This window comes from Oryctolagus cuniculus, chromosome 10 (genome assembly GCF_051225735.1).
Source record: "Oryctolagus cuniculus isolate XC-2025 breed Fujian yellow rabbit chromosome 10, ASM5122573v1, whole genome shotgun sequence".
NCBI lineage: Eukaryota > Metazoa > Chordata > Mammalia > Lagomorpha > Leporidae > Oryctolagus > Oryctolagus cuniculus.
In genome coordinates, this window is record NC_142876.1 from 64845540 (window position 1) to 64860766 (window position 15227).

Consider the following 15227-nt stretch of genomic DNA (forward strand, 5'->3'; position numbering starts at 1 on the left):
TTGAATTACCCTTTTATGGTAGCTTGCTAGCTTGATGAATAACTTTGAATTATTTAGACACGCAGTCTCCATTGGTACTCTGTTCTCAAGCCTACCAATGTTAGGGGCTGGCCTGACAGCACCCCTCTGATCAGCCACTCTGCAGGTGACACTGCTGTCCCCAGAGAACCAGGAGTGATGTGTGCTTAGACTGAAATGAGAAATCTTCACTGCTGAGCAAACAGGGCAAGGCCAGTGTCCCACTGGGAGGATTCCTACAACCTTTCTTCCTTAGACAAATTTGAATCCCGTCATGTTCTGCAGAGGCCTTCCAGTGGGGCTCAAAGGCAGCTTGGCTGTTACCTTCAAGAGGGAGTAAACAAACAGAAGTTGTTAGGAATTGTGAGGGAAGGGGCCTCTGGCCAACCCCCCTACACCCTTTGAAATGCAATGGCAGCTAGCTGATAAGGGTAGAGGCAAATTAGCATCCTAAAATTCACAGTAAGGTTACCAGTGTAGTCCACTGGCCTAAGCAATTAGAGCCCTAAGCAGAGCATTCCCTCCCCGCAGCAGGTGCAGGGCCCACCCCAGCCACCTTCCTCAGCTGCCCACCCCTGGATGTTCCCACCCTGAGGCTGCTCCACATTTGCCTCCTGTGAGCTTCTCAGGGAATTGAGGGAATTGAACCTGGTTGCCCACAGTGGTAACCTGCTCATGAATACACCCTCTCTTGACTCACATTCTCACTCTGCTTACAGTGCTTTCTGGGATTACTTCTCTAACTAAAAGCCACTTGTATTTCTATCCTAAACCCAAGGTCTGTTCCTGGATGACCCGACGGAAGACAACCTCCTGCACTGAGCACAGAACCTAGTGTGTAGTGTAGCCTGAATAGATCGCAGCTGGTAGAAGGAACACATTTTAGGAAGGAAATCCTAGCCTCGTGTTAACTTCTTCACCTAAGTTAAAGAAGTTACTCAGAGGTAGAGGGACTGAATTGTCTTTGGCCTCCTTATTTTGGTCCTCATCCTCCCACCAGCATGAAACTCCACTGGAACATCCACATTTTTTTTTTTTTTTAAGAGCTCCAGTATAGCGCATGATCTCATGAAAATGGGAAGCCCAGGTAGCAGAGTGGCCGATTCTCTCTTGTTGATCTCTTTGAGGTAGGAGGCTCCCCTGGCTGAGACTTCAGATTTTCACTTTTGCAATTAAAGGCTCAACAAGTATACATTTGCGAGGAGAGGCAGCATGATGATGGAAGATCATATCAAGAAGCAAATGATTAATACAGACTTTTAAGCTCGAGGTCAGATAAGGATCCAGTAAGTGGAATTCCTGAAGAAGAGGAGTATTGCTTGCAATACCACGGGCCACAGACCTTGAGTCCCCAGATGGGCTCCTGGGTGGGGGTGACAGGTCTGCTCGTCCTGGGGCCCTGCAGGGGACTGGGTCAAGATGAGCTCGGGGACTACCGGCTTCTCAGGTATCTACAAGCACTGGGCAGCAGCGGTGGGCTGGGCAGGGGGCTCTCTCCTACGGGAGAGCTGCGGGAACCCTGTTGTCGAGGCCCTGTCTCCTCGCCAGTTTCACCGCCAGAACACCGTGAGAGGCAGTTACTCCGGTTTCTTCTCATCCATCTCCCCCAAGTCTTCCGTGGCACGCAGTAAGCTAGGCCAGGAGCCTAAGGCTGTCTGGTGCGTATTCCGAAGTGAGATTGGGGGGGGGGGGGCATTTGAAAAACCGTTACACTTAAAATGTAAAATTTTATTGAAGCGCTGAAAACTATTTCATTCATTCACTCAAAGTGTTACCGCAGATCCAGATGTCAAATCAAGATACTTGCAGAGTATTTGATCCACTCCTACCTCTCTTCTTTCCCAGTCCCCCAAGCACGCTGCACCAGATAACGGCGATCCTGGGACAAGTCCAAACCCCTCGCTCCTGTGCCACCGCCGCTTTCCGAGCGCTGCTCGCCGAGGCACCATGAGCGGCAGAAGCGCGCCGGGCGTCCCGGTTGCAGGGGCTCGGGAACTGCCGCCGGTCTATCCCGCGGGGCCGGCCGCGCGCAGGCTGGCTGGCGCTCGCGGTTCCCGCTCCTTCTCCCGGCGCCCGCCAACTTCGCTCCGCCCGCGCAGCGCCGAGAAGCCCCGCAGCCCTTCGGAGCCTCAGCATTCGCCTGGCCCGCCTCTCCCGCAGCCGCGGGAGTGGAGGAAGCACGGCCCGGCGAGTCCGGGTGCAGCCGGCCGTGTTCCGTGACAGCGCTCCGGCGCCAGGCGGCGGAGACCGGGCCGCCTGGCCGCGCCCCAGGGGCTGCAGGCCGCTGGGCCCGCCCCGCCGCCCGCTCTAACTACTGGCGGCTCGTGACCCGGGACAAACTTCTGACGGAGGCGCAGCCCCTCTTCCACAGCCACCCTCGCCAAAGCCAGTCACTCAAAGAGAAGACGCGGCTGTGGCGCGGACGGGCAGAGGGTGGCAACCGTGCGGCCGCTCCTTCTCGCGCGGGTCACGCCCGCGGCGGTGGCGGTGGCCGCGGGGCCGCCCCTCCCCAAGCTCCCGGAGGTGCCAAGGCAGCTCTTGCCGGGGCGCAGGCCGGCGAGGGCGCGCGAGCTCACGCCCTCTAGCGGGCCGCGGCGGCGCCGGGTGGCCGTGACGTGGGCGCTCCCTTCAGCCGGCCTGCGGGGCGCCGCCAGTCAGTCGGGGAGCAAGAGCCCCGCGCGCAGCCGGCGCGGGCTCGGCCATTGGCGCGCCGCCGCCTGGGGCTGGGCTCGCGGCTGCCTGAGCAGAGGCGGCGGGCAGGACGCGCGCGGCCACGGCCACGGCCACGCCACGGCCGGCGCCGGCGGCTCGGGTCCCGAGCAGGGGAAGAAGAGAGGCGGCGGGTGTAGTCGCCGGAACCGAGAGAGGATTTTGGCTCCGCGGGCGCGCCCTCCGCTGCCTCTCGCAGCGGCGCCAGGCGCCCAGTGGGGCCAGCGGCAGGGGAGGAGGACCCGGGACCTCCTGTCCCCGCAGCCCGGGAGCGGCCGGAGTTCGGACTTGTGCAACTGTTGGCACTTTGCGGGGCTGGCTCTGTGTCTGGCTGTTTCCCCTTCTCTCTTCGCTGCCGTGGAGCCAAAGCTGCCGTCTCCCTTCCGCCGCCGGGGAGCGGCCCGGCGCGCACTCAGCACCATGAGACTTGGGACTTGCCTGGCGACTTTGGCCGGACTTTTGCTAACTGCAGCGGGGGACACGTTTTCAGGTAAGCGGGGACGCCTCTGCTGCGCCTGGAGCGCCCAGGCGGGAACCGACGCCGGGGACGCCTGCAGTTCCCGAGCGGCAGAGCCGAGGCGGGCATCGGGGAACAGGCAGGGGGCACAGCGAGCAGGGCGCTGCGCCTGCCCGGTAGCCGGGCGCTGGGCGAGTGGCCGGAGAGGAGGGCGGGCGCCAAGCACTCGGGCAGGAGGAGCAGACGAGCCCCGAGTCGGGATCCAAGCTCGGCCGGGTCCCTCCGCGGCCTGGGCTCGGGCTTGAGGTTGGGCAGCTGCCACTCCAATTCCCGGGCCGGCTCCGAAAGGAACAGGCAAAAAACTTTGCGTGAAGTTCCCAGCCGCAGCCGCCGGACGTGGGCGCTGCACGGTCCCCCGCGACCCCAAGTAGCGGCCCGACTGGGGCCGCCGTGCCCAGCTGCGCCCGCGGCGATCGCCCAGAGCTGGCGGCAGCGCAGCCAGCGGCTGTCTCCCAGTGCCCTGCCCTCCCTGTCGCCCCTCCGTACTGCGCGGCTGGAGACCTCGGCAGGTCCCCGGCGCCCTGCGCTGCCTCCGCAGAGTGCAGACGGGGCGTTTCTCGCCGGTCCCCGCGGTAGCACCGGGTAGCCACGGAGGAAGCAGCCGGCCGCCAGGCCCCTGCGCCCGGCCAGGCCCCTCTCCCCGCCCCCGGCCCCCTAGCGGAGCGCCAAGGCCAGTGGCACTTGTTGACCCAGTCCAGCGGCCCGGGGCCCTAGCTGGGAAGGTGTGGACTGGCGGTGCGCGCGTAAGCCTGCGTGCGCCGACTGGTGCTCCCGGGGCGCTGCGGGCCGCGGGTGGAGAGCACCTGTGCACCGGGTCCCGGCTGGTGTCGCGGGGTTTACCTCCGGGATCGCCTTCAGCACCCGTGGGGTGGGGGAGTGGGGGAACACACGTGGGTGGATGGCGAGCGCTGGCAGCGGTCGCACGCTTTCTTGTTTATCAGGTTAATTAAAGTATTTACAGTGAAGGCGGTGGACTAAGTTTTTAATAAAACAAAGAAAATCTCCGCTTGGCCGGAAGCTTGGGTTGCAACACAGGCTTCTGTGTTGATTCGAGAGGCATAAGTTGGGCTCTTTAAAAGAAAGCAGATTGGCGAAGAAGACTTTCGTTAACCTAAAGAGCATATTTCACACGTTAGAGACGTTTGGCCCTCTGACGCATGGAAATAAAAATTCTTACTTTCCTGGAGCCGAGGATTGTTGGCTGTACACAGAGGCGGGGTTGGGGGGGTGCTCCACGGAGCCTTGCTGAGCTGCGGGACCCTTGACCATAGTTGGCCGCAGGGAGGAGATGGAAATTGAAGTTAGCGATTGCTCTGGGGTTTGAAACCCAAACCGTCAACTTCAATAGATACCCTGTCCCCAAGTTTCCTGTTTGCTGAACTGTCTTGTATCTGCACGTGCTCAGAGCATTTAGCGTGAGGATGCACTGCTGACTGCTATAAAAATTGATGCAGCTTTTGGTCTGCGTGCTTACTAGTGAATAATGGAGTAGCCAGCGTTCGCCAGTTTGGGAGCCTTGTAACTTATTAGTATGAGAAGTCGAGTATTGGGGCCTTCGTGATGGGTTTCGCTTTAATCAGCTCCATGACTCCCTGCTTGAGATTTGTTTAAACTACGGCAGACATTGTTGTGACGGGTTTTAAAATTGTGTGCAAGGAGGCAGAAACAAATATTTACGTAGTTTATTTAAACTAGGGGTCCCTCATTACCGAAAAGGATTTCAGCCTGGGTAGTACCGGCTCATGCTCTTCTTGTTAAGGCTGATTGAAGTGATCTAGAAGAAGACTAAAATACGTGTTTGCTAAAATTCAGCATACTTTTTTCTTTCGGAAGGAATCTATTTGTTTGAGTTACCATACCATTCGCTGAAGAAGTGTGTTTTCTTTTCTGTTGGAGAGCCAGAGTTGCCCTGGTGTGTTAGTGGGTAAAGGGGAAATGGAGGGCCGTATCCAAGCGATTGCTTAGAAATGTTGAAATTCTAAAAATTTAAAGTTGCAAATTTCATGTGTGCAAGGATTGGATATTTTGCAGTTTGTTGTGTTTACTTTTTTTCCACTTTGCATTTTAGGCAGTACAAGTATGAAGCATTTAATGTTTTATAGTGGTAGTTTTTTTTTTATATTGGGAAAGTTAATTCTGATGCTTTGAGTGACATTGAAATATATTTCTTTTTATGATTCTTCCAACAATTGCAATAATCGGCTGCTTTTCACCTCATAGGAGAATAAATTGCACATAGAGAGGGATTAGATGGTAAGTTCCTTGAGGGTAAAGTAAAAAAAAATTTTTTTCCTTTTGAGTCTTCATAAAATATGTAACTTAGAAGTTTAGATCTAATAGGCACTTAACTGTTGAATGAAATGTAATGTAAATCTTCATCATTTGTAAACTTTCAAACTGTGAGTGAACTGAGTGGCATGAAAGAGAGGGATAGGAATGGTTTTTAAAAGTTAGACTTGGCTTGCAGTTTCCACCTAGTGCACTCGATCCTGAGGGTTCGAGTCATGAGTGGAGGTTCTTTGTGTAGCTCAGATATATACGTCAGACTGCTGTTCCTGTTCTGCCCTGCTCTCCTATGCTGTCTTTTGGAGTGGGCTTGGAATTAAGGTAGTTCATCAAGCATTTCTGGAGGTGGACTGCACATCATGCAGATACGAGACATTGGAAAGAGAGTGCTCAGCTTACTGGCAGAGAAAAGAATTAGGACCCCACGGGGAACTTTATTTACGTATTGTGGACGTTTTCTTAAACAATTGCTTTCCAACTTTCAAATTTCTAATTTGTTAGGCTAAATAGTGGAGGTTCACTTTGTGTCGTTCAAGGCTTTTGATGTTCATAAAACAGGGCAGCTGATGGGGTGGCTGTTTGGTACAGTGGTTAAAGCCTCACTTTGAAGGCCCGAATCCTACATCAGAGTGCCTGGGTCTGAGTCCCAGCTCCTTTTCCTAGCTTCCTGTTAATGCAGAAGGTGATGGCTCAAGTGTTTTTAGACACCTGCATTGAGTCCTGGGCTTCTGGCTCTGGCCTGGTTCTGGCTGTTGCTGTCATTTGGGAAGTGAATCAGCAGATGGAAGATCTCTCTGTCTCTGTTTCTCTACCTTTCAAATAAAAATAGGGGAAAAAGTAGGTTTTTGTAAAAAGGAATAAAAGTAAGACATGAAGAAGAAAGTTAAATCATTTTAGTTTTGCTTAAAATTGTCTTTTCCACGGTGAGAAGCCCATGAATTGGCAAGTTACTCTTCTGTGACCCAGTTTCTCAAAAGCCAAGTTTTAATATATATTATATAAGCACGTGTTTAGTTCTGCGTTTTGACAAGACTGATGTGTTAAATTCTATTAAGTTTTGGTTTGCAGAAATAGAAATAACAGATTTGGCTCTTTGTTTTAACTACAGTGTTTGGAAGAGATTAAACCTTAACATAGAAGTGTGGATTTGGGACTCTTGGCGAGATTTATTTTTCAAAATGGTCTTGTGAGGAATAGTCTTTGTGAAGCTGTGTGAACTCTGCACAAAGGCTTCGGTTTATGGTATTGTGCCAACATGGGTTTCTTAGTTTTGATAATTCAGCTCTGATTAGGTAAGGTGTTAACCATTAGGAGAGCCAGTTAAAGGGTGTGCTTGAACTCATTGTGCTGTTTTTGAAGTTCTTCTGCTTAAAAGAGGAACTTTGCAAGAATTCCTTACTGAGTGGGAATAGATTTGTTTAGCAGTTTGTTTATTCTTTTTCAGATAACTATACTCATGACATTTTACATTTTTGTAATGCTTTCAGGAGATAATTGATATGAAGAAAATATTTTAAGTTTAGATCAGTGAGCATGAAGGAAAATATGCTAAGAAATTACTATCACATTCTTAGTGTTATGTGTATGTAAAGAATTGCTTGAGCAGAATAAATTGATCTGATCTGGAAAATTATAGGTTTTAGTGTCTCATGCTTTCTAAGGGTTATTTTACAGTTTCCAGAAAAAAAGCTACTGACATACTGTGATATATGGATAAGTGTTGTATCTCGAGTAATCCTAAATGAGCTTTCCTTAATGAACAAGCAATTTAAATAATGATTTCAGATTATGTAAACCTTGTATCAAAGAAGCATGCCTTTGGATTTGGGAAAAGTTAGGTTTAGGATGTAAGTATTTCTGGGGCACTTGTATAAGAGCCAGTCAGTGGCTTTACTTGTGTTTTTTTTTTTTTTTTTTTTTTTTTTTGTACAGTGTAATACATTGTAGGAATCGTTAGGTTGTATATACCTATTTTGATAGTGGAACTGTGTTTAGGTTAAGTATTATTTCCTTTCAGTTTACGTTTTACATCCCATTAAGTCTACTAGAATGAGTATGTATTATCTTTATATCCTATAACAGGTTGCTTAGTTAGTGGGATGGGCGTTTTAATCAATCTTACACTTGTCCAACATTTTTCTTTTTCTTTTTTTTTTAAGATTTATTTATTTATTTATTTGAGAAGTAGAGTTACAGACAGTGAGAGACAGAGACAGAGAGAAAGGTCTTCCATCTGATGGTTCACCCCCCAAATGGCCGCAATGGCTGGAGCTACGCCGATCCAAAGCCAGGAGCCAGGTGCCTCTTCCTGGTCCCCCATGTGGGTGCAGGGCCTGAGCACTTAGGGCATCCTCCACCGCTTTCCTGGTCCACAGCAGGGAGCTGGACTGGAAGAGGAGCAACCGGGACTAGAACCCAGCACCCATATGGGATGCCAGCGCCACAGGTGGAGGATTAACCTAGTGCACCATGGTGCCGGCCCCCCAACATTTTTCTAAATGTAACATTTCTCTTCAGGCTGGTGTCCACCATGCATTTTACTCTAAGATTCCACTCTTTGCAAAACCAGCTTTCCCACAACATTGCAGTTTCACATCTTCCTGCCCTTACTGTCTTTCTGCCTGCAACAGACATGTTAATAGCATCATTTGATAAGCCAGTGAGGGGTGAATTACGAGTGTCTTTCAAACCACTAATGAAACATTTTGAAAAGATACAAAATCCCATAAGCCTTCCGTTATGAGAGGACCCATCTTCTCCGGTTCCTAAAATCCCTTGGTGGTTTGCAGTTTAGTCATTCGCAAGCCCGAGTTTACCCTGTAGCCCAGAGAAACCCAGCAGAGGGAAACAAGGCAGGCAGGCGTGGGCGGGGGAGCAGGGAAGATTTACTCAGCCAACTTCCTAGGCTGTAGTCCGGCACAAACGCTGTTGGTGGGGTGGCTGGCAAGGCCAGGGCATAATTGGGCTGTGTGTGTGTGAGAGAGAAGTAAAAAGAAGAGAACAGAATGGGAAGAAAAGGGCTGTAGCTCAGGTGTGGAAAGCTCTGGCGGTCCTATAGGGGAGGGGTCGCTGTCCTTGCACCCTCTTGGCTGTGAAGAGGGAACATATGCATATGTGAAGCAAGTGATGATAGTCCCACACCTCTGTGGCTTCAGGCGGCTCTGCTGCGGGCCTGGGTATTGGACCAGTGTGGACGGTGAGCTGGGTTTGAACCCGTGCTTCTCCAAACAGGGTGAGCACAAGCACCGCCTGGGTCTTCCTTCCAGACACTGCCTTCTGGGGCCTGGCTGTGGGGATTCCCAGGTCGAGCACCTGCAGGAGGAGCCCACACCATGCCCAGGTGCTCTTGGTTCGTGACCATGCTGGCGAGTGGGAGACAGGTTGTGGCACCTGCAGGCTCTCTGGTACAGGACTGTAATTTGTTAGCATGAGCTTGCCTGGGATTCTGACGCACCCTGCAGTGTTGTCAGCCTGCCTTGATAAGAGCTGAATGGGAAACAGAGGTTTAAAAAAAAATACCATGCATGATCCCTTGTTTGCCTCTCGGTTAAATGTCCCAAAATTCTGAACTCACATCAGACTGCTGTGGGTCTGCTAGGTGGAACCACCACGGTGAGATTTAAAGCACCAGGCTTCTCTGGGGTGGAGGGGTGGAGATCTTCCATCTAGCCGGCTGTGGAAGTAAAATACAGTTCCCTATAGTTGTGCTTACCACAGTGTAAACTTTTAATTAAATTTTTGCTGTAATGTTTAGCGGTTGGTAATTTCTCTGAGTTGATATTTGATGGAGAAGATCATTGTTGGCTTGTTGTAATAAAAGTGCAACTCAGAGTGCTTTTTGAAATAGTTTGTCAATATTGATCCCTTAGCATTCATAAGTTTTCTTTGTGGGGGTGATAATAGGCAAAGATAAGGAGGGAAGTAGGGTTGCCATATTTCAGAAGTTGTCAAGTAGTAAGGTTCCAAATCTGAAGTATAAAAGAGACTTTTTTTTTTCAAGAAAGAGCTGGAAATTAGCATATGTAAGATTTGTAGTGTTAATGTGGACATGTGAAACTTTGTTTTCACAAATAGGCTCAACACCAAGATAGAAAACAAAGTTGGAGGCTGGCACTGTGGCTCAGTGGGTTGAGCTGCCGCCTGCAGTGCCGGCATCCCATGTGGGCACCTATTCGAGTCCTGGCTGCCCCACTTCCCATCCAACTCCCTGCTAATGTGCCTGGGAAAAGCAGTGGAAGATATCCCAAGTGCTTGGGCCCCTGCCACTCATGTGGGAGACCTTAAAGAAGCTCCTGGCTCCTGGTTTTGGCCTGGCCCTTGGATCCATTTGGGGAGTGAACCAGCAGATGGAAGATCTCTCTGTAACTCTGCCTTTCAAGTAAATAAAATAAATCTTAAGAAAAAACAAAATCAAAGAAAACAAAATTTTGGTGTATATCTAAGACAGTATTCCAAAAAAAAAAAAATCCATGGCAAGTGGACTTAAAAGATTATTTTGTTGAAAAAATTTGAGAATCCATACATGAGTTTTTTGTGAGATTCATTTTCCCAGAACTTCTTGCAGTCCCCTCAGATTTAAAGTGTGTCTGCTCTTTCTTTAGCCACAAAAGACAATCCTTGCATCTCTGTCATTTAACACTCCCAGGTAAATGAAAGCGTGGCGGTATTTAACACATTTCTTTGTCAAGCAGACGTTTCTAGAAAAACCAGTGGAAAAGGGCTTTTCCTGTTCTGGCTGCCATCTGCGGCTGATCACTAGGTGTAGCTGCATCCCCAGGCCCACCTGCTCGAGCGGGAGGGGCCCAGCCTCCACCACCGAGGGATTCACTTACAGCTAAAGAAAAGGCACTGTCACTGCTGGGCCTTCATCCACTTGTGCGTTTGTGTGTGTGTCAGTCTCTACATTGTCAAGTTAAATCCTTGAGTGGATGCTGCGGTTCCCACAGCCCTGCTTGCAGCTCAGTTTGTTGGATTTCAGCACTGACCCACAGGTACCCTGAGACTCAGCCGTGGCATCATTTACCCTTTTTCTCCTTTGCTTTTCTCGGCTATGCTATGTTGCTGCTAATGCATATGGAACTGGAAGAAGCAGTTATGTATTTGCCAACTAAGCCAGCATTCTTGTTAACCGTTGGGGCCTTCTTGTTGTAGGCTAGAAAAGGCACTGGGCTGAACGGCTGCACGTAGGTATGTGACAGCTGTGCAAGGGGCTGGTGAGTACAGAACGTGCTTGCATCTGCCAGAGATGACTTTTTTCGGTGCTGATCAAGAATTTGGGTATATAATTCAAGAAGTCATTAAAATTTTGCATGGAAATCTGATTCAGTCATTTTTCATTTTTCCTGTGTAACACGCTGAGGACTAATGAGTTAGTAAAACCTTTCTGTGAAACCGAAGTGTTGGGCCTTGGAAGCAGAGAGGTAGGTGGAGGATAGGACTGAAGAAGGCTGTGCTTATTTTGGGACTGGGTCACATGGGGTAGGAGTGGGCTCTCAGGCCACATGGGCAATGTCTGCAGGCTATACAGGGAAGGGAGGGAGAGAGAGGGAGAGAGAGAAAGGGAGAAAAAGAGTTGAGGTGTCAGAGAGTTGTCAAAACTGATAAGGTTTTTAGAATCTCCCTGGGAGAAAAAGGCCACTGTTTAACAGAATGATTTATTTCCGCATGCAACAGCCTAAGCAGAAGCAAAGCATTTACTTTTTATGGGCTGCAAAGCATAAAAGCTTATAGAGCATCAGTTTGTTTTCACATGGGTGAATATTCATTTTAATCTTTCTTTCCTATTCAATATGCAGAAAGCAGATTTATTGCATACAATGAAAAGAATACATTTTAGCGGGGGTTTCCGTGGAAGTCAGAGGCCTTGTTACTTCCCCTCTGCTTCCAGCTGTTGGAGAAAAATGGGTCCATAGGGGGGCTTCTGCAGTGGGGTGGGGGTGGGGGTGCAAAGGAATTGGATTGTGCTTGGTGCCAGCTGTTTCTCATGGAGCCTATTTGCTCTCTCTGGTCAGTTTAATTTGCTGGAGGCATTGTGTATTGTGGAATACTCACATCTTGAAATAGACTAAATGTCTTAGGTATACAATTTTAAAGTGGTTTATTTTTCTTTTTTTTTTTTTTTTTTTTTTAATTTTTTATTTATTTTTTATTTATTTTTAACTTTTATATAATGAATATAAATTTCCAAAGTACGATTTATGGATTACAATGGCTTACCCCCCATACCGTCCCTCCCACCCACAACCCTCCCCTTTCCCACTCCCTCTCCCCTTCCATTCACATCAAGATTCATTTTCGATTATCTTAATATACAGAAGATCAGCTTAGTATACATTAAGTAAGGCTTTCAACAGTTTGCTCCCACACAGAAACATAAAGTGAAAAATAATAGATGATTTTTTTTTAATGATGATGAAATCAGATCAGACCTATTGTCATGTTTAATCCCAGTGAGAGTCAAGTTGGGAGTTGATAGTTTCTTTTCTTTTCTTTTTTTTTTTTTTTTTTTTTTTTTTTTTTTTTTACAGAGGATCAGTTTAGTATGCATTAAGTAAAGATTTCAACAGTTTGCACCCCCATAGAAACACAAAGTGAAATATATTATTTGAGTACTCATTATAGCATTAAATCTCAATGCACAGCACATTAAGGACAGAGATCCTACATGAGGAGTAAGTGCACAGTGACTCCTGTTGTTGACTTTACCAATTGACACTCCTGTCTATGGCATCAGTAATCTCCCTATGCTCCAGTCATGAGTTTCCAAGGCTATGGAAGCCCCTTGAGTTCTCCGACTCTTATCTTGTTTAGACAAGGTCATAGTCAGAGTGGAGGTTCTCTCCTCCCTTCAGAGAAAGGTACCTCCTTCTTTGAAGACCTGTTCTTTCCACTGAGATCTCACTCACAGAGATCTTTTGCCAGAGTGTCTTGGCTTTCCATGCCTGAAATACTCTCATGGGCTTTTCAGCCAGATCCGAGTGCCTTTAGGGCTGATTCTGAGGCCAGAGTGCTATTTAGGGCATCTGCCATTCTATGAGTCTGCTGAGTATCTCACTTCCCATGTTGGATCACTCTCCCCTTTATTTATTCTATCGGTTAGTGTTAGCAGGTACTAGACTTGCTTATGTGCTCCCTTTGACTCTTAGTCCTTTCATTATGATCAATTGCGAACTGAAATTGATCACTTGGACTAGTGAGATGGCATTGGTACATGCCACCTTGATGGGATTAAATTGGAATCCCCTGGTATGTTTCTAACTCTACCATTTGGGGCAAGTCAGCTTGAGCATGTCCCAAATTATATATCTCTTCCCTCTCTTATTCCTACTCTTATGTTTAACAGGGATCACAATTCAGTTAAATTTCAACACTTAAGAATAACTGTGTATTAATTACAGAATTAAATCAGTCATATTAAGTAGAACAGACAAAAAAACTACTAAGAGGGATAATGTATTAAGTTGTTCATTAACAGTCAGGGCTATGCTGATCAAGTCACCGTTTCCCATAGTGTCCCTTTCACTTCAACAAGTTTCCTTTTTGGTGTTCAGTCAGTTGTCACCGATCAGGGAGAACATATGGTATTTGTCCCTTTGGGACTGGCTTATTTCACTCAGCATGATGTGTTCCAGATTCCTCCATTTTGTTGCAAATGACTGGATTTCGTTGTTTCTTACTGCAGTATAGTATTCTAAAGAGTACATATCCCATAATTTCTTTATCCAGTCTACCGTTGATGGGCATTTAGGTTGGTTCCAGGTCTTAGCTATTGTGAATTGTGCTGCAATAAACATTAGGCTGCAGACCGCTTTTTTGTTTGCCAATTTAAATTCCTTTGGGTAAATTCCAAGGAGTGGGATGGCTGGGTCGAACGGTAGGGTTATCTTCAGGTTTCTGAGGAATCTCCAGACTGATTTCCATAGTGGCTTGACCAGTTTGCATTCCCACCAACAGTGGGTTAGTGTCCCTTTTTCCCCACATCCTCGCCAGCATCTGTTGTTGGTAGATTTCTGAATGTGAGCCATTCTAACCGGGGTGAGGTGGAACCTCATTGTGGTTTTGATTTGCATTTCCCTGATTGCTAATGACCTTGAACATTTTTTCATGTGTCTGTTGGCCATTTGGATTTCCTCTTTTGAAAAATGTCTATTGAGGTCCTTGGCCCATCTCTTAAGTGGGTTGTTGGTTTTGTTTTTGTGGAGTTTCTTGATCTCTTTGTAGATTCTGGTTATTAACCCTTTATCTGTTGCATAGTTTGCAAATATTTTTTCCCATTCTGACGGTTGTCTCTTCACTCTCCTGACTGTTTCTTTTGCAGTACAGAAACTTCTCAATTTGATGCAATCCCAATAGTTAATTTTGGCTTTGACTGCCTGTGCCTCCCGGGTCTTTTCCAGAAACTCTTTGCCTGTGCCAATATCTTGAAGGGTTTCTCCAATGTTCTCTAGTAACTTGATGGTGTCAGGTCGTAGATTTAGGTCTTTAATCCATGTTGAGTGGATTTTTGTGTAAGGTGTAAGGTAGGGGTCTTGCTTCATGATTCTGCACGTGGAAATCCAATTTTCCCAGCACCATTTATTGAATAGACTGTCCTTGCTCAAGGAATTAGTTTTAGATCCTTGATCAAATATAAGTTGGCTGTAGATGTTTGGGTTGATTTCTGGTATTTCAATTCTGTTCCATTGGTCTATCCTTCTGTTTCTGTACCAGTACCATGCTGTTTTGATTACAACTGCCCTGTAGTATGTCCTGAAATCTGGTATTGTGATGCCTCCGGCTTTGTTTTTGTTGTACAAGATTGCTTTAGCTATTCGAGGTCTCTTGTGCCTCCATATAAATTTCAGCACCAATTTTTCCAGATCTGAGAAGAAGGTCTTCGGTATCTTGATTGGTATTGCATTGAATCTATAAATTTTAAAGTGCTGATCATGTCTAAAACCAAATCACTGAACAGTGTTTTTTAGCATATAGTAGTTGTTCAATAAAAATCTGCATGCGTGAATGATGAAGTTCCTTTGGAAAGAAAAAGATCAAATTATTTATGCTTACTGCTGTTTTTGTTTTCTCTCTTCCTTCATGTCAAATTTGACTTTTTAAAGCTTTTGGAATAACTTTGCCAATACAGCCAGGCTGTGGGTTTAGTGCTTGGTGCCATTAGAAGTTTAGAGGTGTATAGAGATTCAATTGCTAAATGTAAAGGAAAAAGTGGAGTTGATGATGTGGCACAGCAGTTGAGCCCCATCTTGCAGTGACGCATACCACGTGGGAGCTCTGGTTTGAGTCCTGGCTGCTCTGTTTCCAGTCCAGCTTCCTGCTAATGTGCCTGAGAAGGCAGCAGTGATGGCCCAAGTTAGCAGTGCCTCTGCCACCAACTTGGGAGACCTGGGTGACGTTCCTGGATCCTAGCTTCAGACTGATCCAGACCTGGCTGTTTCAGGCATTTGGGGGCGTGAACCAGCAAATGGAAGATCTGTCTATCTCTCCCTATTGCTCTGCCTTTTAAATGAATATTTTATAGCCTAAGGAAATGAATATATATATGTATATATAGCCTAAGGGCAAAAAGGAATAAGTGTAATTGCATATGTAAAAGTAAAAAAATAAGCCCGGGGTTATATCAGGTGCACTATGCATACATTAATCAGTTATTTCTATAAAGTAGAATTTTGATGTAATACTGGTCACCAGCAAATGAAAT

The 15227-nt window shown here is 47.4% G+C and overlaps 1 protein-coding gene across 11 annotated transcripts in view; it reads left to right on the plus strand.

The window, feature by feature from the left end:
- Positions 1-2674: 2674 nt before the first annotated feature.
- PTPRM (protein tyrosine phosphatase receptor type M) overlaps positions 2675-15227 on the plus strand; it is an 884286-nt gene continuing 871733 nt past the window's right edge. For 3 of the 11 annotated variants that reach the window (XM_008261054.5, XM_089305319.1, XM_089305320.1), the window contains exon 1: positions 2684-3217. In XM_008261054.5, the coding sequence (XP_008259276.2) occupies positions 3148-3217 (70 nt within the window). In that variant the 5' untranslated portion in view covers positions 2684-3147. Of the gene's footprint in view, positions 3218-15227 lie in introns of all 11 variants that reach the window. The other 8 variants (XM_008261055.5, XM_089305321.1, XM_089305325.1 and 5 more) reach the window with 7 other exon arrangements.